The sequence below is a fragment of the Nomascus leucogenys genome, chromosome 14, assembly GCF_006542625.1.
Source record: "Nomascus leucogenys isolate Asia chromosome 14, Asia_NLE_v1, whole genome shotgun sequence".
NCBI classification, from domain to species: domain Eukaryota; kingdom Metazoa; phylum Chordata; class Mammalia; order Primates; family Hylobatidae; genus Nomascus; species Nomascus leucogenys.
Genome location: NC_044394.1, coordinates 22,658,861 through 22,682,867, shown reverse-complemented (window position 1 = coordinate 22,682,867; position 24,007 = coordinate 22,658,861). Strand labels below are relative to the sequence as shown.

The 24,007-nt window shown below is 35.7% G+C and overlaps 1 protein-coding gene across 2 annotated transcripts in view; it reads left to right on the top strand.

Annotated features, from left to right (window-relative positions):
* The window catches only part of FANCL (FA complementation group L), a 76,617-nt gene that overhangs the window by 46,834 nt on the left and 5,776 nt on the right, over positions 1 to 24,007 (top strand). For both annotated transcript variants that reach the window (XR_004033253.1, XM_030827032.1), the window contains exon 8: positions 23,189 to 23,339. Coding sequence is in view for 1 of the 2 variants with exons in the window: in XM_030827032.1 (XP_030682892.1) it covers positions 23,189 to 23,339 (151 nt within the window). In the remaining variant the exon portion in view is untranslated. The remainder of the gene's footprint in view (positions 1 to 23,188; positions 23,340 to 24,007) is intronic.

The following is a 24,007-nucleotide window of genomic DNA, read 5'->3' as shown; positions in this document are numbered from 1 at the left end:
TGCCACAGTGGTATGGCTAAAAAGACATCAAAGGGATCAAAACAAAATTTATTATTGAGATTATGTGATATGGTAGAAAAAGTATCAGCATAGGAGTCATTTGACCTATAGACTTAGTCACCTATCAGCTGCCTTTCTTTTATTTTTCTTTCTTGATAGCTAATTATTTATTTTAAAAGCAGCCTGTATTGATTCTAAAAAAGAAGAGAAAGAGGAAAAATACAAGCAACTAAAATTAAAATGTAAAGTTACCATTAATGCTTTTATTTAGGCAGTAGTATTGAGGCATCATTGTATAATTGTTTTGAAACTATGCTTGTCACTTAACAAAGTTTCCTTTTAAAAATATCATTGATAATACTGTGCATTTGTTATTCCAGATAATTCTTAGAATTACTTGGGTTTTAGTTACAATTGGGTTTACGTTTATCCAGCAAATTAAAAATTAATATGGCCAAAATCTAGAAAAACATTATCTCTACATTTACTTAGGTCCTTCAGTAACGTAGCAATGATTTCTTAATCTACATGTTACATATTTTTGTTGAATTTTTTCTAGTATTTTAAAATTTTTGTTATTTTTAATGCAATCTTTTTAATTGTATTTTTTAGTTGATCATCAGAATGCGGGCAAGCTATTAATTTAAATGTTTTATTTTGATCAAATGTGAACATAGCTTCAGAAGTTAAGTTTGCAAGGTTTTTTTTGTTGTTGTTTTTGTTTTCTTTTTAGAAAAAGCAGCATAGCCTCCATCTCACCTGTTTCTCCAGGGACAAACACTTTTGGCTGTTAGCTGCTTCTTTCAGTAGTTAATTTGTCGTTTCATGCTTTTGTATTTATACTACTTTTTGTTTTAGGCATTATCTACTAAATTCCACTGTAGATAATGAGGAGTTTGTTGTTTTCTCTACCTACCCTCACTCCGTCCTACCTTCCTGCTTTCCCCAAATAACTATATTGTAATTTGGATAATAATATTCAGTGTTTACATTATTATGAAGATATTTGTATCCTATGTAGATGTAAGTAATGTGGTTACTTATATCTAATGTAATGTGGTTAACTGTGATTAATTTTCCTTTGTCACCCTGGTTTTTATTATTCCTAGAGGTCACTTTTTAAAAACTTTTCCATTTCTTTAGTTTTCTAAGTTGTTATAACTCATTCAACCTCCATATACTAAAATACCAATGGTATTTCTTAAGTAAATGTGTTTCATGGGCAGTGGGATGGATATATGACTTTGAATCTCACTTACTTGCCAGATTAAAGAAGATGTTATATCGCTATAGTTTCAGTTGATTTCTAAGATTATAAAAATTGGTTTAAGCTTTGTAGAAGATTTGAGATCTGTGCATTTTGAGCACATGAAATACTTGTGGAATGGCAAAGCTCTCCCATGAATTTAAAGACCCAAAGAGACTAGTTACATGGAACAGGTTTTTTTAATCAAATGCCTTCATTGGTACATTAATGATTTACTTGCCAATGTTAATAAATATGACTTTATTATAGACCTTCACAGTAGGCTTCATATCTGCTCAGGCACTGTAGCATAGTATAAAGAGAATACAGAGTCTAAAAGTCTGGATCAAATTCTGGCTCTGTCTTTACCAGTGCATGACCTTGTGTAAATTATTTATAAAAAGAGAGAAATAATATCTGTGTCATAGAGTACTTACGAGAACAAATTGAGGTGTTGTATATGAAAATCCTTTTGAATAGTAAAATGCTGTACAAATGTACAAAGTGATGTAGAGAGTTAATGCAGTTTGTAAATTGGTGAACTCTTAATATAGTGAGAGCTAATATGGGCAAAGAAGTGATCTCTCTCCATGTGTAATGATATTGTATATTTGTAGATTTATACACACATATCTGTCAAACAGCAATTATTATCTATATATTGAATTATGTATACGTTAAAGACTTTAAAGACAGCATTTTATTTACGTGCAATAAACAAGGAATTTTCTGTGTTCAAAAATGAAATAGGGATGATTAATGAAAAATCACGGTCAATCTCACCAGGCTACATGGATGTGGAAGGTGACTACATATACATTGTACTATAAATAACAGAGATAAGAGATGTTGAGAGAAATACTACTTGGTTTCACAGTTTTATTGGTTAATATATTGTGAGTACTTCGATGAACTTAATGCTTAATGTTATGGTTTGGAGTAACTCAGTAAAATATTCTTATATAGCAGGTGTCCTAAGTAAGAGAAAACATGTATCAGTCTCCAAATGACTCCTTTAATGTTGTGATCTATATTTTAAAATACTTTTGGATAAAAATTGTTTTTTCAATATTAGTGAAGCAAATTTATTTTAATGCGAGTATAATTTATTAACATTCTTTCTCTCATGTTTTGTTCCTGACAGGGACTCTGGTAAATTGATACACTATGTCTATATGTCTATTTGAATTTTTTTTTTTTTATAATCCAGGGGCTAATTTGGAATATGTGGGTGTTTATATGCTTGTGCATGCATGCATGTATGTGTGTATATGTTTGAAAACTTCACTTCTGAAAAACATGCCCATTGGAGAATAAAGATCCAATAGGTTGAAGACAGAAATGATAGATACTTCAGTGACAAAAAGTGTTAATTCAAATATGACCTCCTAGCATCACTAAGAAATGTTAATACTTAGAGCTAGAAAATATTCCCCCCTCATCTTTTTGTGCCAAAATAAAAGTTGAATATTAGAAGCCAAACCAATTTATTAGATAGATATAGAGTTGGAAAATATTGGAGTTTGTAAATAGTAGAGACACTGAGACAGTATTAATCAATTAAATGATGTCACTGTTAGTTCCTTGGCTCTGGCTGTGAGAATAACATTGTCAGCTAGCAGCAAACTGGTATTCTTTCTATTAGTTTTGAACTTACCTGGTGTAAAGGTTTTTATGATCTTTTTTTTTTATTTCACTGATTTTAGAGTGATGAAAAATTAGATACCGCTAACTTTTTTCTTTAGGGATGGTAGCACCCTTTTGGGTATAACCTAACTGGAACAAAAAGCTAGTCTTTTTTCTTTTCTCTTTCTTTTTTTCTGGTCCACTAATTGGCTTGAACTTTTTTTTTTTTCCTCTTTTTGAATAGTCCACAATATAGGATGCTAAGGATAAGATTGAAAGTACCTACTTATTTTCAGCGTGTGCTTGAGGAACTTTCTTTCTTTCACTCTTCAAAAGTGGAATTGCTACAGTTACTCTGTGATGGCTACACATGAGGTGACTATGTTTCATTTGGTCCTGTGGGCAGATACCCTTTTCACATGCATGAAAAACACTAGCAAATTTTTTAAATGATCAGTGATCAGTGATCAGTTATAGTCAAAAAACTTAAATATAGAAGAGGTGATATGTTCTTTATGGATTGCTTGACAGATAACAGTATTTGACCAAACAAATTCAGTTACAGATATACCTGTAGAAAGAGTTGAAAACATCAATGAAGCCTGTAAGTAACTTCAGATGAACTGAATATTTAGATTTATCACCTGTTTAAAGATACCTGATGGAGATATTGCAAGTAATACTAAAATTAAATTTCTTAAAAAGCTTTATTTCTTAATATTCTCTTACTCTATTTATACTTTTGGAATCCCCCAAAGGAAAAAAAAAGGATTATTAGAGGATTTATCTGCAAGTATTATAGGGAAGAATAAAAAAGATCAGAATGGAAAGCAACTGTTGCAAGTACCAGAAAATTATGCTATTAATTTAAGTGTCATCAGAGCACAAAAGATCACATTCTGGCACTTTGTGGAAATTATTAAGATACTGGAAATAATAGTACTTAAGATGAAGATATTATACTCTAAGATCTGGTTAAGTGACTGACATTATTACTTCACTTCAGGTATTATGAAAGTAACAAAATGCTTTTAAAGATAATAAGCATTACATCCTGAGATTGGCAGTGTTCATACTTTTCTGCTTAAGTGCTTTCCTAGCTCAACATAATTTAATAACAGTTATGGGGATATAGCTAACATCTTAGTTCCCACATATATCTTTCCCCCTTCTCCAATATATACACATTTATATATCTGTATATACATATAAAAGTAATACAGTTTTATTCTTTTAAGTGTTGGGTGTATGAGCTCTTCTGCATTCTTTGTCCTTACTGTGAGGATTGTTACTATTTTGTGTTTTTTAAGTTCCTAATTGTTGAGAAAACTAACGAGAAGCTGTTAGTTTCTACACATCTACTGCTGTGTAGATCCATTACTGTTCAGAAATCAGAATGACTGGTTTTTTAAATAGCTTTATTGAGATATAATTGACATACAGTATACTGAATGTATTTAAGGTGTACAGTTTGCTGAGTTTTGACGAATATCTACACCCATTAAATTGTCACCACAATCAGGATAATGAACACATCCATCACATCCCAGTCACCTCCTTCCTCATTATTGTCCTTCCCTTTAGTCCTTCTCAACCTTCTCCCAGGGCCTCAGGCAACTACTTATCTGCTTTATGCTACCATTGATTTGTTTGCAGTTTACAGAATCTTAAATAATTCTGTGTACTTTTCTATGCCAGTCTTTTTTCGTTGGCATAATTACTTGGAGATTGAACCATGTTGTAGCATGTAATATAGTTCATTCTTTTTTTGCTAAGTACTGATGGATGTGCCACATATTGGCCATCCACCTTTTGATGGGCATGTGGGTTGTTTTCAGAATTTGGCTAGTAAAAATTTCTCCAAATTGATCTAGAGATTCAATGCAATCACAATTAAAATCCCAACAGCTCTTTTTTTTTTTTTTTCCTAATTTAAGCAATTGGCAAAATTATGGCTGGTCGCAATGGCTCACACCCGTAATCCCAACACTTTAGGAGGCCGAGACAAGAGGATTGATTGAGCCCAGCAGTTGGAGACCATCTGGGCAACATGGTGAAACCTCGTCTCTACAAAAAATACAAAAAACAGCTGGGTGTGGGGGCAGCGTGTCTGTAGTCCCCCAGCTACTCAGGAGGCTGAGGTGGGAGGGTCAGTTGAGCTCAGGAGCTCAAGGTTGCAGTGAGCTGTGATCATGCCACTGCACTCCAGCCTGGGTGACAGAGAGACCCTATCTCAAAAAAAAAAAAAAAAAAAAAAAAAAAATTAACAGAATTATTCCAAAATTTATGTGCAAAGGCTGCAAAGGTCCTATGATAGTTAAAATAACTCTGAAAAAGAACAAAATTAGAAGACTAACACAACCTGATTTCAAGACTTAAAAATCTTCTTTTTTCAGGATAATACAGTATTTTCATAAAGGTAGACAAGTAGATCACTGGAATAGATAATTCAGAAATAGACCTATACACATACAGACAGCTGTTTTCAACGAAGGTACAAAGATAGTTTAGTGGAGGAAGGACAGTCTTTCAACACATGGTGCTGAGACAATTAGATATCTGTAAGTGAAAATGAGCTCATTGATCCATATACAAAAATTAACTTATAATGAATTATAAACTTAATGTAAAAACCTAAATATAAAGCTTCTAGAAGAAACACAGGAAAAAGTGTTTGTAACTCTAGGCTAGGCAGATATTTCTAAGTATAACACCAAATGGAAGGTCCAAAAAAGAACAAATTGATAAGTTGGTCTTCATCAAAATTAAAAATTTCTGTTTTTGAAAGACATGAAGAGAATTAGAAGCTAGACTAGAAAATGTTTGCAAATCATATATCTGATGTGTTTAAAATATATAAAGAACTCTCAGCCGTGCGCGGTGGCTCACGCCTGTAATCCCAGCACTTTAGGAGGCCGAGGCGGGCAGATCACGCGGTCAGGAGATCGAGACCATCCTGGCTAATATGGTGAAACCCCGTCTCTACTAAAAATACAAAAAAAATTAGCCGGGCGTGGTGGCGGGCGCCTGTAGTCCCAGCTATTTGGGAGACTGAGGCAGGAGAATGGCGTGAACCCAGGAGGCGGAGCTTGCAGTGAGCCTAGATCGCTGCCACTGCACTCCAGCCCGGGCGACAAAGCGAGACTCCGTCTCAAAAAAAAAAAAAAAAAAAAAAAAATATATATATATATATATATATAAAGAACTCTCAAAGCTCAATAATAAAACTCAAAATGGACGTTTTATGTATACACACGTTTTAGATTTTTCAAGGATAACACTTTTACTACCATCAAAGCTTTATATAAATTTATTTCATGTGTAAAAAGTTTTCAAAATATATTTACTTAGCTCTTAGAGAATTGAACTTCTGTCAATTGCTTGTCTTTTTTTGCCTAGAAATCAGGTAATTCTTGCTTCCAACTTCACTTTCTTTGCAACACTTTTTTTTTTATTATTATTATTTAAGTTTTAGGGTACATGTGCACAATGTGCAGGTTTGTTACATATGTATACATGTGCCATGTTGGTTTGCTGCACCCATTAACTCGTCATTTGCATTTGGTATTTCTCCTAATGCTATCCCTCCCCCGTCCCCCCCACCCCATGACAGGCCCCAGTGTGTGATGTTCCCTGCCCTGTGTCCAAGTGTTCTCATTGTTCAGTTCTCACCTATGAGTGAGAACATGCGGTGTTTGGTTTTCTGTCCTTGCGATAGTTTGCTGAGAATGATAGTTTCCAGCTTCATCCATGTCCCTACAAAGGACATGTACTCATCCATTTTTATGGCTGCATAGTATTCCATGGTGTATATGTGACATATTTTCTTAATCCAGTCTATCATTGATGGACATTTGGGTTGGTTCCAAGTCTTTGCTATTGTGAGTCATGCTTCAATAAAGATATGTGTGCATGTGTTTTTATAGTAGCATGATTTATAATCCTCTGGGTATATACCCAGTAATGGGATTGTTGGGTCAAATGGTGTTTCTAGTTCTAGATTCTTGAGGAATTGCCACACTGTCTTCCACAGTAGTTGAACTAGTTTACACTCCCACCAACAGTGTAAAAGCATTCCTATTTCTCCACATTCTCCAGCACCTGTTGTTTCCTGACTTTTTAATGATTGCCATTCTAACTGGTGTGAGATGATACCTCATTCTATGAGGTTTTGATTTTTGCAACACTTTTTGCTCAACCACATTGCTTCAGTCAGCTTGATGGTGTATGTTGACAAAACAATTCACCGCAGTTCTGCCACTTTACTTCTTTTTGCCCCAGGGATTTTCTAATGCTGTAAGACCAAGGATGCTTGTGGGAGCCACAAGGCATACATACATATCTACACCTGTAAGTGTGAGAGACTGAATCACCATTAGGGCAATTCAGCCAGTGGCATGGAAGCCAGAAAAAAATGCTCTTGCATTCTGGTTCTTGTACAGGAATTCTGAGGAACTTTTTCTACAGCTTCTTACAGAGCTACCATTGACTACTGTAACCAGCTTGAAAGCACATCCTTATTTTGGCATTCCCTACTGTGTTTCACTCTTTCCAGTCCCTACTCTTCGTTCCCTGAGTTCACTTCCAATAAATCTTCCCCATACATGTCCTTGTCTCTGGCTTTGCTCTCTGGGGAAATCTCAAGCTTGGGCCAATTGTCATTGTTATATGCTACAGATGAAGGTATGTAGGACAAGGGTCCAAATATACCAGTCATACTTATGGCCCAGAAATTTACCTTCTTAAAGAAAATTCTGATGTTTGCTTTTTGGTTATTTGACTTATTTTTCAAGATTGAACAAAACCTATGCAATTATATATGACCTCCTAAGCAGTGTAACTTGGCAGGCCTTCTTTAAAATCAATTTATAAATCAAAGGCTGTGCTAGGCTTCTCTCAAATTATTTCCTTACCCCTAGAAAATTGTAATCTTCTTCACAGTTGCTGTCGGCTTCCTTTGACTTGTCACTATTTGAAAAATTTTCTGTGACTTCTGTATAACTACAGTGGGTAATAGGCACTGACTTCTTAGCTGCACTTGTACCTAGTTTGTAGAATGTAAGAAAAGTGTTTCTCAATATTTCAGTGATAGGTACTAATATGTTTTTTAAAATGTTTACACCTAAGTGTACAAGTAATTCAGCAGTGGAAAATAACACTGTACAAGCCAAACTACTGATACCTTGACTAAAATTACATTCCCTAGTCATGGAACTAACAAAATTTTTGTTTATTTCCTTATTCATTGACTTGTGCTTCTTAAGCAATAATTTAAAAATGAGATACATTTTAAGGCTTTAGAATAATGATACCCAGTTTTCGAGTGGTTTATTTCATTTATTAAACATGAGCAAGAATAACCAACCCTGTCCTTACCCTGCTTAATTATCGGGGTCTTTGACTCATTCATAACTTCCAGCATAAAAATTGGCAAGCATTGCCAAAAGCAACTGATGGTGCTTGAGTGTTATAAGACTATTCAGGAAGTAGAATAAGCCATTTAGTTTTTTTGTAAGGTCATGATTTGGTGACCTTTGAATAGAGTAACTTTCTAATGGTTTATGATCTCAAGGTTTAAATGTCAGATATGCTAGTTGGATGGTTTGTTCACAAATCTTTTCAGTATGTGTGTTCAGAAACTTTCAGGTGCATTAACACAGAGATCCCAAATACAGATCTTTTCACAGACGAGCCCATATACGGAACAGTCCAGGTAATTCTGATTTAGGTGCAGAGGATTTCATTAAGTGCCTTAGGAGAACTTAATATTGGATTGATCTCTTAATATCTTTATGCTTGCTCTTTTCAAATGATGTGGAGATGTCTATTTTTTCCTTAAGATTAATTCTTTTTTTTATTCTTCTGACCTTTGATTTTTCACCATAGGAAGATTAGATTCCATATCAGGGAATATTTCCCTGTTAAACTTAGCTTCTGTGCTCCCTCTGCATGTGGTATTACAGAGGTAGTTTTCTAGTTTCTCTTGTTTGGCCTGTGCCTCTTTTTTCTCCTGCAATCCTACCCCACGTTAAAGCAGACCAACAAATAGATTTTTTAAAGTCTGTGGTGGGTTGGTGTGCCTTCAACACGGACCTTTGCTGCAAACCTTTTGTGGAAGGTGAAGTAGAACGTACTTGGCTATTATTTATTCTCACCTTGTTTTATGTTTCCTAACTTTCTCACGATGTTTCCTCCCCTTTTGGGGGACTTTTTAAGGACAAGATGTTGCTGAGAATCGTCTTCTTTTCCTTCTCATACCATGCTAAGGCTTAGCTGAGAGGCTTCTGTATTAACTTGATTTCTAGGATACTTTTCTTCTCTGTAAGACAGTTTATTGCTTTTGGGGCATGCAGCCTTATGTATGTCTGTTTAAGGGTTGTTTTCTGTTGCTAATTTCTGTTGTCTTTAATTTTTCTCTTATATTTTTATTCTTCATTTCCTTATTCTTATTATTGTATGTATGCGCAAAACAGATGGCATTTTCCTTTGATTAGCAGATCTAACAGTTGCAAAGTTCTGGGTGTAATTTTTGGTTCTTCACTGTATTGAAGCTGTACAGTTGTTTTGCTATTCCTGTTAAGAATTTGTGGTTCAAAACCTATTCCAAAACTCAAGAGTTTTTTGACTGTTGCAGTTTTTCTCCTATATTTTAGACAATAATGGTAGATTTATAATGCATTTTTTACTTCTTTAAATACATGGAGATATAAAGTATAATGTAATCCAAATATTTTGATTCTCATATAAAATATTTTTGATTCTGATGTGAAAATTATTTTGATCAAAGAGTAAATTGTTATTGTATATTAAATCATATAAATAGACATGATATTTAATGGATATATTCATATTTATTAAAATCTCTTTATAAACAAGAATTGGTAATAAATGAGATTACATTGTAATAATTGGCATCTTGAAAGGGAATCTTGGTACTTTTGAGGGGAAAGCAATACCTACTTCATGGATTTTCAAACAGTTATATTTAGAATTGACTTTTATACCTGGAAGTCACCTTAGAAGTTGTCTCCTGTACCATCCACAATTATAGGTGCAATGTTAAAGCTTAGAGAGGCTGAGTATGTCTTGCTTAAGATCAAATACCTTGTTACTATCAATATGAGAGCTGTGATTTCCTTGCAAACTGGGTACTTTTATCTTTATATCAGAGAAGCCAACATAGTCCTGTACATGGCTAAAATGTTAATTTCATTGAATCAACTTTAATGTATTTTTTTGCTATACTGTGAGCATCAGGAAATGAAAGGATGGGTAACAGATCACTTATTTTTATTTCTACATGTGCTTTTCTAGGATTATAAAAATGTCATAGAAAATATGGAAAGGTACAAAGAAGAGAATAAAAAATCATCATTGTCATAAAAGAGGATTTTTAAAATATAACCACACTAACTAGGGATCAGTGAAAGATTAGAATAAAATCATTGAAGCAGAGTGAGAACAAAACCACTCTTGATTATTCTGCAATAGATTAAGAGCACGGATAAAGATTCAATAGGACCTACAAAATGCTGACCTCTTCACTGAGGTTTGGTAATAAAAGCAGTAACTAATAAGGGGAGTGCTGTAAGAAAGGAGCCAAACCATAGGATTAAGCTATCTCAGTTAATGATGGAAAAGCTGCTTTGGAGAATTCAGACCTACACCCATATACTTAATTTTTTTTTCACCATCCTGTAACTGAAGCTCTGCAATTAGTGAAATAATGTCTAAACTTAAGAGTTTGGATATTTTTATTTGGTCATGTATATACTTTTTAGGGAATTATGTCTTTATTCATTTTTTTCTATTATCTGTTCATTTTTATTTTAAATATTTTTTAGTAACCTTATATATATTAAGAGTGTCAATCCTTTGTCTAATATGGTACAGATATTTTGCGATTGTTTCATTAGGCTGTGAACTTCTCTAGGACGAGTACTATATGTCTTATAATAATGGTTCCCAATTTTTATACATTTACTCTCTTCTAAGAAGTTAACATTTTATCTTCATTATCTCACTCAGATCTTGTGAGGATTAACACTATTTCCATATTACAAATGCTAAGGGAGGTAAGTAACTTGCTAAAAAGATGCAACTAATGTTAAGTGGTAGAGCTAGGAATGAGGCTTACTTGACTTTAGTTTGTGATCTTAATCAGCATACTCTATTGCATCTTCTGTTTTCTTAGTATCACCAGTATCTAGTATTGATTGTAACACTCAGTAGACACATTATTCAGATTTGCTGTATTGAATTGTATTAGGACATCATTCATTTATATAATATTTGCTTACTTAATTTTGTATAACCTGATGTGATGTAAGTGAGGACTTGCATTCTTCAGTGCTTGACTCATGTAGTTTGTTGAATATGGTTACAAGTTGACTATTTTAAGTTGAAGATAAAACTGTTTCTTCCATGGGTTAGTTGTATAAAATGCGTTTTATTTCTTACAAATTTATTGTATACCCCTCAAATTTCCAAAATTTATCACAGGAATAAAATACAGTATTATTTTAAACATTAATAACAAAAGTCAAAGTTATGATGAAAATGTTCTTAAGGATGCCTTTCTTTTTGTGAATTGTATGGAAGTATGACTCTGGTAATATTTGGACTGAAACAAGCATGGCTATTCTTCATTCTTCCACTAGTGGTTTTAACCTTATCTGCACATTAGAATCACTTGAGAAACTTTTAAAAGTACCAGTATAAAGGCTGTATTGAACTAATATCAATTAAAAAGGAATGGGTGGAATAGAATTTGTGTATTAACGTTTAAGTTCCTTAGGTGATTCCAGTATGATTTTCATTGTGGAGAAAGTTACAGTTACTGATAATATTTCTGTGGTTTCTTACCTATATCCATAGTTGAAGGAAATGCTAAATTTTACTTAGAAGTTAAGATGTTGCCATTGCTTTTGGTGTTTTAGACATGAAGTCCTTGCCCACGCCTATGTCCTGAATGGTATTGCCTAGGTTTTCTTGTAGGATTTTAATGGTTTTAGGTCTAACATTTAAGTCTTTAATCCATCTTGAATTAATTTTTGTATAAGGTGTAAGGAAGGGATCCAGTTTCAGCTTTCTACATATGGCTAGCCAGTTTTCCCAGCACCATTTATTAAATAGGGAATCCTTTCCCCATTTCTTGTTTTTGTCAGGTTTGTCAAAGATCAGATAGTTGTAGATATGCGGCATGATTTCTGAGGGCTCTGTTCTGTTCCATTGATCTATGTCTCTGTTGTGGTACCACTACCAACAAAAGCCAAAATTGACAAATGGGATCTAATTAAACGAAAGAGCTTCTGCACAGCAAAGGAAACTACCATCAGAGTGAACAGGCAACCTACAGAATGGGAGAAAATTTTTGCAACCTACTCATCCGACAAAGGGCTAATATCCAGAATCTACAATGAACTCAAACAAATTTACAAGAAAAAAACAAACAACCCGATCAAAAACTGGGTGAAGGCCATGAACAGACACTTCTTAAAAGAAGACATCTATGCAGCCAAAAAACACATGAAAAAATGCTCCTCATCACTGGCCATCAGAGAAATGCAAATCAAAACCACAATGAGATACCATCTCACACCAGTTAGAATGGCCATCATTAAAAAGTCAGGAAACAACAGGTGCTGGAGAGGATGTGGAGAAATAGGAACACTTTTACACTGTTGGTGGGACTGTAAACTAGTTCAACCATTGTGGAAGTCAGTGTGGCGATTCCTCAGGGATCTAGAACTAGAAATACCATTTGACCCAGCCATCCCATTACTGGGTATATACCCAAAGGGCTATAAATCATGCTGCTATAAAGACACATGCACACGTATGTTTATTGCGGCACTATTCACAATAGCAAAGAGTTGGAACCAACCCAGATGTCCAACAACGATAGACTGGATTAAGAAAATGTGGCACATATACACCATGGAATACTATGCAGCCATAAAAAATGATGAGTTCATGTCCTTTGTAGGGACATGGATGAAACTGGAAACCATCATTCTCAGTAAACTATCGCAAGGACAAAAAGCCAAACACCGCATGTTCTCACTCATAGGTGGGAATTTAACAATGAGAACTCATGGACACAGGAAGGGGAACATCACACTCTGGGGACTGTTGTGGGGTGGGGGGAGGGGGGAGGGACAGCATTAGGAGATATACCTAATGCTAAATGACGAGTTAATGGGTGCAGCAAAACGACATGGCACGTGGATACATATGTAACAAACCTGCACATTGTGCACATGTACCCTAAAACCTAAAGTATAATAATAAAAAAATAAAAAGTTAAGATGTATTTTTTTAACCTATTTAAGATTCTCTGATTCAGAATGCTTATCATAGACATTTCAAAGATTATAATTTGTCTTATATAGTGAGCTTTTTTTCTGAGAAGACATATTTGTGTGTTTTAGAGAGGGTTTTAAATATTTAAATATATAGATTTGAAGATTAATTTTAAAAGGCCAGTTATTAAATATTTTTTTAAATGAAGCAAATTAGTCTATAACCTAATCCAGAAATAATAATTGGGTCAGCTTTCTCAGTTATAACAAATAACTCGTATGTAATTTATATCATTTATTTAATATTTTTGAGATTCATTCTCCCCTCCAATGTTTTATTACAAATTTTCTGACATACAAGAAACATTGAAAAAGTTTATGGTGAATACCCATATATCCACCATCTAAATTTGATAGTTAATCTTTCCTATATTTGCTTTATCATATGTTTTTCCATTTATTCATCCTTTCTTCCACCCATAAATCCAGCCATTTTTAGTTCTGTACAAAGTAACTTGCAGGTATCTGAGTACTTTCTTCAAAATATGTCATCAGCATGCATACATTTAACTAGAGTTCAGTTCTTTGTAAAATTTGGAAACAGTAAAGTGCATAAATCTTAAGTGTTTCGTAAGTTCCAGTAAATGGATACACCAGTGCAATCCACAGTTAAGATGCAGAACATTATTATCATCACAGGGTTTTGTCCCATCCTAGTAAATCCCCATTATTTTGATTGTTTTCCACCAAAGCTTAGTTATGTCTATTCCAGATACTATAAACAGAGGCATACAGTATGTACTCTTTCCTACATAGGCTTATTTTACCCATCCATTTCCTGAAATTTATCCATGTTGTGACATGGATCAATAGTTCATTCCTTTTTATTCCTGAGTAGTAGTCCATTGCATGAATATACTGAGGTTTGTTTATCCTTTTGCCTGTTGATGAACATCTGGACTGTTACCAGTTTTTGGTGCTTATGAATGTAGCTGCTATGAGCATTCTGGTAACAGTATTTTTATGGATATATCTTTTCACTTTTTTTGGAGTAGAATTGCCAGGTTAAGGTAGGAATATATTTAGTTCTTAAAGAAATTGTGAAATCTTTTCAAAACAGTTGTGCCATTTACATGCCCACTGACAGTATATGAGAGTTCAGTTGCTTTACATCCTTATTAAAATTTATTATTTTAATGTTATCTCATTAATATTAGTACTCTCACTTTTTTTCTGAAAAGTTTCGATTTCTTTTTTGATTACTTTGCACATTACAAATGGGCACACACACACACACAAAACCTTTAAACAATGGCACAGTAGCTCTGCTGAGATGTGAGACTGCTTATTTTAAAAAATGAGAAGGTGGCTATTTTTATTATAGTGTATTTTATTTTTTAATTATACTTTAAGTTCTGGGATACATGTGCAGAACGTGCAGGTTTGTTACATAGGTATACACGTGCCATGGTGGTTTGCTGCACCCATCAACCCATCATCTACATTAGGTATTTCTCCTAATACTATCCCTCCCCTAGTCCCACACCCCCGACAGGCCCTGGTGTGTGATGTTTCCCTCCCTGTGTACATGTGTTCTCATTGTTCAACTCCAACTTATGAGTGAGAACATGCGGTGTTTGGTTTTCTGTTCACTGAGAATGGTGGTTTCTAGCTTCATCCATGTCCCTGCAGCGGACATGAACTCGTTCTTTTTTATGGCTGCATAGTATTCCATGGTATATATGTGCCACATTTTCTTTTCCAGTCTATCATTGATGGGCATTTAGGTTGGTTTCAAGTCTTTGCTGTTGTGAATAGTGCTGGAATAAACATATGTGTGCATGTCTTTATAGTAGCATGATTTATAATCCTTTGGGTATATACCCCATAATGGGATTGCTGGATCAAACAGTATTTCTGCTTCTAGATCCTTGAGGAATTGCCACACTGTCTGCCACAATGGTTGTACTAATTTACACTTCCACCCACAGTGTCAAAGCATTCCTATTTCTCCACATCCTCTTCAGCATCTGTTGTTTCCTGACTTTTTAATGATCGCCATTCTAACCGGCATGTGATAGTTTCTCATTGTGGTTTTGATTTGCATTTTTCTAATGACCAGTGATGATGAGCTTTTTTTCGTGTGTTTGTTGGCTGCATAAATGTGTTCTTTTGAGAAGTGTCTGTTCATATCCTTCGCCTACTTTTAGATAGGGTTGCTTTTTTCTTGTAAATTTAAGTTCCTTATAGATTCTGGATATTAGCCCTTTGTCAGATGGATAGATTGCAGAAATATTCTCCCATTATGTAGATTGCCTGTTCACTCTAATGATAGTTTCTTTTGCTGTGCAGAAGCTCTTTAGTTTAATTAGATCCCATTTGTCAGTTTTTGTTGCCATTGCTTTTGGTGTTTTAGTCATGAAGTCTTTGCCCATGCCAATGTACTGAATGGTTTTGCCTAGGTTTTCTTCTAGGGTTTTTATGGTTTTAGGTCTTACGTTTAAGTCTTTAATCCATATTGTGTTAATTTTTGTATAAGGTGTAAGGAAGGGGTCCAGTTTCACTTTTCTGCATATGGCTAGCCAATTTTCCCAACACCGTTTAATAAATAGGGAATCTTTTCCCCATTGCTTGTTTTTGTCAGGTTTGTCAAAGACCAGATGGTTGTAGATGTGTGGTGTTATTTCTGAGGCCTCTGTTCTGTTCCATTGGTCTATATCTCTGTTTTGGTACCAGTACCATGCTGTTTTGGTTACTGTGGCCTTGTAGTATAGTTTGAAGTCAGGTAGCATGATGTTTCCAGCTTTGTTCTTTTTGCTTAGGATTGTCTTGGCTATATAGGCTTTTTATTGGTTCCATATGAAATGTAAAGTAGTTTTTTTCTAATTCTGTGAAGAAAGCCAGTGGTAGATTGATGGGGATAGCATTGAATCTGTAAATTACTTTGGGCAGCATGGCCATTTTCACGATATTGATTCTTCCTATCCATGAGTATGGAATGTTTTTTCATTTTTTTGTGTCTGTCTTATTTCCTTGAGCAGTGGTTTGTAGTTCTCCTTGAAGAGGTCCTTCGCATCCCTGGTAAATTGTATTCCTAGGTATTTTATTCTCTATGTAGAAATTGTGAATGGGAGTTCACTCATGATTTGGCTCTCTGTTTGTCTATTAATGTGTATAGGAATGCTTGTGATTTTTACACACTGATTTTGTATCCTGAGACCTTGCTGATGTTGCTTATCAGCTTAAGGAGATTTTGGGCTGAGACGATGGGGTTTTCTAAATATACAGTCATGTCATCTGCAAACAGAGACAATTTGACTTCCTCTCTTCCTATTTGAATACCTTTTATTTCTTTCTCTTGCCTGATTGCCCTGGCTAGAACTTCCAATACTGTGTTGAATAGGAGTGGTGAGAGAGAGCATCCTTGTCTTGTGCTGGTTTGCAAAGGGAATGCTTCCAGCTTTTGCCCATTCAGTATGATATTGACTGTGGGTTTATCATAAATAGCTGTTACTATTTTGAGATACGTTCCATCAACACCTAATTTATTGAGAGTTTTTATCATGAAGGGGTGTTGAATTTTATTGAAGGCCTTTTCTGCATCTATTGAGATAATCATGTGGTTTTTGTCTTTGGTTCTGTTTGTGTGATGGGTTACGTTTATTGATTTGCTTATGTTGAACCAGCCTTGAATCCCAGGGATGAAGCCAACTTGATCGTGGTAGATAAGCTTTTTGATGTGCTGCTAGATTAGGTTTGCCATTATTTTATTGAGGATTTTCGCATTGATGTTGAGGGATATCAGCCAGAAATTTTCCTTTTTTGTTGTGCCTCCTCCAGGTTTTGGTGTCAGGATGATGCAGTCCTCATAAAATGAGTTAGGGAGAAGTCCTTTTTCTGTTTGAAATAGTTTCAGAAGGAATGGTATCAGCTCCTCTTTGTACCTCTGGTAGAATTTGGCTGTGAATCTGTCTGGTCCTGGGCTTTTTTTGGTTAGTAGGCTATTAAATACTGCCTCAATTTCAGAAATTGTTATCGATCTATTTAGGGATTTGACTTCTTCCTGATTTAGTCTTGGGAGGGTGTACGTGTCCAGGAATTTATCCATTTCTTCTAGATTTTCTAGTTTGTTTGTGTAGAGGTGTTTATAGTATTCTGTGATAGTAGTTTGTATTTCTGTAGGATCAGTGGCGATATCCCCTTTATCATTTTTTTATTGTGTCTATTTGATTCTTCTCTCTTTTCTTCTTTATTAGGCTGGCTAGCAGTCTATTTTGTTAATCTTTTCAAAAAACCAACTCCTGGATTCATTGATTTTTTTGAAGGGTTTTTCGTGTCTCTATCTCTTTCAGTTCTGCTCTGATCTTAGTTATTTCTTGTCTTCTGCTAGCTTTTGAATTGGTTTGCTCTTGCTTCTCTAGTTCTTTTAATTGTGATGTTAGGGTGTCAGTTTTAGTTCTTTTCTGCTTTCTCCTGTGGGCATTTTGTTATAAATTTCCCTTTAAACACTGCTTTGGCTGTGTCCCAGAGATTCTGGTACATCGTGTCTTTGTTCTCAGTAACTTAAGTTTCAAAGAATTTATTTATTTCTGCCTTAATTTTGTTATTTACCCAGTAGTCATTCAGGAGAAGGTTGTGCAGTTTCTATGTAGTTGTGTGGTTTTAAGTGAGTTTCTTAATCTTGAGTTCTAATTTGATTGCACTGTGGTTTGAGAGATTTTATTGAATTCCATTCTTTTGCATTTGCTGAAGAGAGTTTTACGTCAAATTTTGTGATCAGTTTTAAAATAAGTGTGATGTGGTGCTGAGAGGAATGTATATTTTGTTGATTTGGGGTGGAGAGTTGTGTAGATGTCTGTTAGATCTGCTTGATCCAGAGCTGAATTCAACTCATGAATATCCTTGTTAATTTTCTGTCTTGTTGATCTGTCTAATATTGACAGTGGGGGTGTTAAAGTCTCCCACTATTACTGTGTGGGAATGTTAAGTCTGTTCGTAGGTCTCTAAGAACTTGCTTTATGAATCTGGGTGCTCCTGTATTGGGTGCATATGCATTTAGGATCATTAGCTCTCCTTGTTGCATTGATCCCTTTACCATTAGGTAATGCCCTTCTTTGTCTCTTTTGATCTTTGTTGGTGTAAAGTCTGTTTTATCAGATACTAGTATTGCAAACCATTTTTTTTTTTCTTTCCATTTGTTTGGTAAATACTCCTCCATCCCTTTATTTTGAACCTGTGTGTTTCTTTGCATGTGAGATGGATCTCCTGAATATGGCATAGCAGTGGGTCTTCACTGTTTATCCAATTTGCTAGTCTGTGTCTTTTAATTGGGGGATTTAGCTCATTTACATTTATGTGTAAATTTGATCCTGTCATTATGATGCTAGCTGATTATTTTGTCTGTTAGTTGATGCAGTTTCTTTATAGTGTCGATGGTCTTTACGTTTTCTTGTGTTTTTGCAGTGGGTGGTACTGGTTTTTCCTTTGCATATTTTGCACGTCCTTCAGGAGCTCTTGTAAGGCCGGGCTGGTGGTGACAAAATCTGTCAGGATTTGCTTGTCTATAAAGGATTTTATTTCTCCTTCGCTCCTGAAGGTTAGTTTGGCTGGATATGAAATTCTGGGTTGAAAATTCTTTTCTTTAAGAATGTTAAATATTGGCCCCCACTCTCTTCTGGCTTGTAGGGTTTCTGCAGGGAGATCTGCTGTTAGTCTGATGGGCTTCCCTTGGTGGGTAACCCAGCCTTTCTCTCTGGCTGCCTTTAACATTTTTTCCTTCATTTCAACCTTGATGAATCTGACCATTATGTGTCTTATGGTTGCTGTTCTGGAGGAGTATCTTTGCGGTGTTCTCTGTATTTCCTGAATTGGAATGTTGGGGAAGCTCTCCTGGGTAACATCCTGAAGAGTGCTTTTCAACTTGGTTCCACTCTCCCCATCACTTTTAGGCACACCAATCAAACATAGGTTTGGTCTTTTCACATAGTCCGATATTTCTTGGAGGCTTTGTTCATTCCTTCTCATTCTTTTTTCTCTAATCTCGTCTTCACACTCTATTTCATTAAGTTGATCTTAAATCTCTGATATCCTTTCTTCTGCTTGATTGATTTGGCAATTGATACTTGTGTATGCTTCACGAAGTTCTTGTGCTGTGTTTTTCAGCTCCATCAGGTCATTTATGTTCTTCTCTAACCTGGTTATTTTAGTTAGCAATTCCTCTAACTTTTTTTCAAGGTTCTTAGCTTCCTTGCATTGGGTTAGAACATGCTCCTTTAGCTCAGAGGAGTTTGTTATTACCTACTTTCTGAAGCCTACTTCTGTCAGTTCGTCAAAGTCATTCTCTGTCCAGTTTTGTTCCCTTGCTGGCGAGGAGTTGTGATCCGTTGGAGAAGAGGCTTTCTGGTTTTTGGAATTTTCCTCCTTTTTGTGCCGATTTTTCCTCATCTTCGTGGATTTATCTACGTTTGGTCTTTGATATTGTTGACCTTCATATGGAGTTTTGGTGTGGATGTACTTTTTGTTGATGTTGATGCTATTGCTTTCTGTTTGTTAGTTTTCTAATAGACCCCTCTGGTGCAGGTCTGCTGGAGTTTGCTGGAGGTCCACTCCAGACCTTGTTTGCCTGGGTATCACCAGCGGAGGCTGCAGAACAGTGAAGATTGCTGCCTGTTCCTTTCTCTGGAAGCTTCGTCCCAGAGGGGCATCCTCCAGATGCCAGCCGGAGCTCTCCTGTATGAGTTGTCTTTTGACCCCTGCTTGAGGAGGCAGTCTGTCCCTTAGCAGAGCTCGAGTGCTGTGCTGGGAGATCCGCTGCTCTTTTCAGAGCCAGCAGGCAGGAACATTTAAGTCTACTGAAGCTGTGCCCACAGCCGCCCCTTTCCCCAGGTGCTCTGTCCCAGGGAGATGGGAGTTTTATCTATAAGCCCCTGACTTTGGCTGCTGCCGTTCTTTCAGAGGTGCCCTGCCCAGAGAGGAGGAATCTGGTCAGGCAGTCTGGCTACAGAGGCTTTGCTGAGCTGCGGTGAGCTCTGCCCAGTTCCAGCTTCCTGGTGGCATTGTTTACACTGTGAGGGGTAAACCATGTGCTCAAGCCTCAGTAATGGTGGATGTCCCTTCCCCCACCAAGCTTGAGTGTCCCAGGTCTACTTCAGACTGCTGTGCTGGCAGCGAGAATTTCAAGCCAGTGGATCTTAGCTTGCTGGGCTTCTTGGGGTGGGATCTACTGAGATAGACCACTTGGCGCCCTGGCATCAGCCCCCTTTCTAGGGGAGTGAATAGTTTTGTCTTGCTGGTGTTCCAGGCGCCACTGGGGTATTAAAAAATAACTCCTGTAGCTAGCTCAATGTCTGCCCAAACGACCACCCAGTTTTGTGCCTTAAACCCAGGGCCCTGGTGGCATAGGCACCGGAGGGAATCTCCTGATCTGCGGGTTGTGAAGACCATGGGAAAAGCGTATCTGGGCCAGAGTGCACCATTCCTCATGGCACAGTCCCTCATGGCTTCCCTTGGCTAGGGGAGGGAGCTCCCCAACCCCTTGCGCTTCCTGAGTGAGGCAATACCCCACACTGCTTTGGCTCGCCCTCCGTGGGCTGTACCCACTGTCTAACCAGTCCCAATGAGATGAGCCGGGTACCTTGGTTGGAAATGCAGAAATCACCTGCCTTCTGCCTTGATCTTGCTGGGAGCTGCAGACCGGAGCTGTTCCTATTCGGTCATCTTGCCAGCCACCAAGAATGTCAGCTATTTTTATTTTTAAAAATATTTTTTAGAGAACTCATCTCCCTGCATAATACTTACTGAACTTTGATTTTAATTTTGGCCATATTATTCCTTGGCATTTCTGGTGCTGTATATAAAGTATTTAATTCCATTGGTAATATTTAGAAATAATGTATTTTTTTCAATTTGGGGAAAAAATTCAAAATAAGGGTTTTTAGTGATTTAATGGACAAAATAAGCAGTTGGAGAAAAATCTATTAATCGCATAGCTTACTGATATAATAGTTTTGATGTCTACCCCCTAAGTTCATTGAAATTGCTGAGAGATGTGTTTCTGTGTCCAACTTGTCACATTTTTGGTCTTTCTTTTCCCCATCTGGAATGTAAAAATAATGTTTAATGTATCTACCTCAAATGGCTAGCTAGTAAAATCATATAATGGCTTTTAGGGTTTAAAATTCACTTTTTCTGTAATTACCAAGTAACTTCTAGTTCCAGGGATGTTTTATTTTTGGCTATTTTCTTGTTAAAAATACATTTTTCTGTTCAAAATGCAATTAGGATTTTATTTGCAGTTGTGCATAAGAGAAATGGACAATGCCATTGGAAAAAACTTCAAATAAAAGATGCCACTGTGAAAATATTTTATAACTCTTTTTTTGGCAGGGGAGTTAAACTTGTCTTTGGTGTACAAAGGAATAGGTAATTACGGATTTTAAATACACATGTAGAAACAGATAGAGAAAGGAGAGACAGAGATACACTATTGTACTGATTTTAAAACTAGCTTCTTGGGAGTTTAATTTTCTGATTTCTGGATTCTGTCATCTAAACTTATAGGTGAGTAAAGTATACCAGAAGAGAGCAGACATTATACCGTCAATATCCTCAAAGCTTATTTTTCAGATATTAGGCTCTAATTCCTACTTCACACCTTTTTTTTTTTCTTTTTGAGACGGAGTCTAGCTCTGTCACCAGGCTGGAATGCAGTGGCGCGATCTCGGCCCACTGCAACCTCTGCCTCCTGGGTTCAAGTGATTCTCCTGCCTCTGTCTCCCAACTAGCTGGGACTATAGGCGCGTGCCACCACGCCCAGCTAATTTTTGTATTTTTAGAAGAGACAAGGTTTCACCTTATTGGCCAGGATGGTCTCTATCTCTTGACCTCGTGATCTGCCCACCTCAGCCTCCCAGAGTGCTGGGATTACAGGCATGAGCCACTGCACCTGGCCCACTTTTTAAAAAAATATATGTAGAAGGTTAGAACAGTCGAATCCAGCTCAGTGGAACTGAGCCATGAATTCATCCATGTGTAAACCTTGACTGAAGTGACAAAATGGGATGGGTTTTCCTTAAGTATTAGGTATAAAATACATGTTTAAGGAAGTGGTTAGTTTCTTTTCATCTTAGGGTGTATCATATTCTTAAATTATTGGTGTGGCCAGTTATTTCAGATTGAAAACATTTGTAGTATCTGACTTTACATTTTGCTTACTTGAAACAATAAACCCTTAATTCTTATTAAACTGTTTTGACTTTGTATCAAAAGTATTTAGTAAGCAGTTGTATCTTTTAAACATACCACATTGTTTTATGAAAAACTCCTTTGTTTAAAAATTGATTTTTAAAGTCAGTGATGGCATTACTTATTATTTAGTGAAACTATATTTAAGCTAATTCCTATAAAGGATTAATATATGAAATGCTGAATTCAGAATTGGCTAAAAGTTAAATGTGGAAAAACCTCGTTTGTACCTTGTTTTAATTCTTTAAAAATGTGTAAAACCTTTTCATACTCTGCCTAATTAGGTCTCCAAAGTTTTTAATAATATTTAAAGGTAATCTCACTAAATTACAAATAGCACTGCATTTAACTTGATTGCTGCAGCAAACATGAAATTAAGATTTTCATACTAAAATCGTATAGACACTTTGTATAGGTCCAATGTTAGCTATATCATGTCATTAATATTTATTAAAGTTGTGTGTACATACACCTTGTAGTACTCATTACTATTGCATACATGTAGTATATCAAGCATTATAAAAAATAATTACGATTTTTTAAAAAACCATTCTTTCTCAGGTGTATAGTCTTCTGTCAATAAGAAAGAATCCTGTTAATGCTGTAGGAAGAGATGTGAAGCAGGGAGAGTTGACTGCTGTTTACTGGAGTGTCCTTTGTAGCTAAAATGAAACAGCTTAAAATTTCTAAATTGAGTGTATTTTAACTAAAAGATTATCTGCTATTGGTAGAGTACCGTATAACTTATTCAACTTTCATTTTTTCACAGAGCTCCTTAATAAGCATTTATAGTCAGTTTTTGGCAGCAGTAGAATCACTAAAGGCATTCTGGGATATTATGGATGAAATCGATGAGAAGACCTGGGTACTTGAGCCAGAAAAACCTCCACGGAGTGCAACAGCACGCAGAATTGCATTAGGTAGGGACAAAGAGGATTAAGGGTTTGTTTTTAGGTGTTTTATTTTGTATTATGAAAATAAATCTAACAATGACAGTTGGACTCAGACTTCTTATATGAAGTCAACTATTAAAATTTTCTAGTAACTTTTTTTTTTGGCTACACGTTTAAATGTAAATATTTTAGGTGAAAAGGAGAAGTACTGAGGTGTTTCATTATAAAAGGTGATGATCCAATGGAGGTAACATTCAGAAGTAGAGTTTAATTAGCTGCTAATTAGCACAGGAATCGTGGAACAGGTAATTCAAAATTTACATTACTTAGAACAAGAAAAAAAGTGTTAGAATAATGAAGTCTTCATTTGTGAAACTTACAATCTTCTAAGATTAGTGTGCTCAGATCTGGGAATATTTTCTGTTAGAAATAGAGGAAGATAAAAGAACTTGTAGTAGACCATGCCACTGAAGAGTAAACAGAAAGCACAGAGAAAGAATTTATAGTTTTAAGTATTTTCTTCACTACAGGTACATGAAATTTATGAGTGAGATATGGTATAATCATAAATACCTGTGCAATGTTATCATGTTCTCTTGACTATAAAATGGTTATGTATTTTCATTATAAGCAAGCAAAACAGTCACTTTTAGAGTTCAGCCTTTCTCAAGATTTTAAACTATAAGCTCACATTA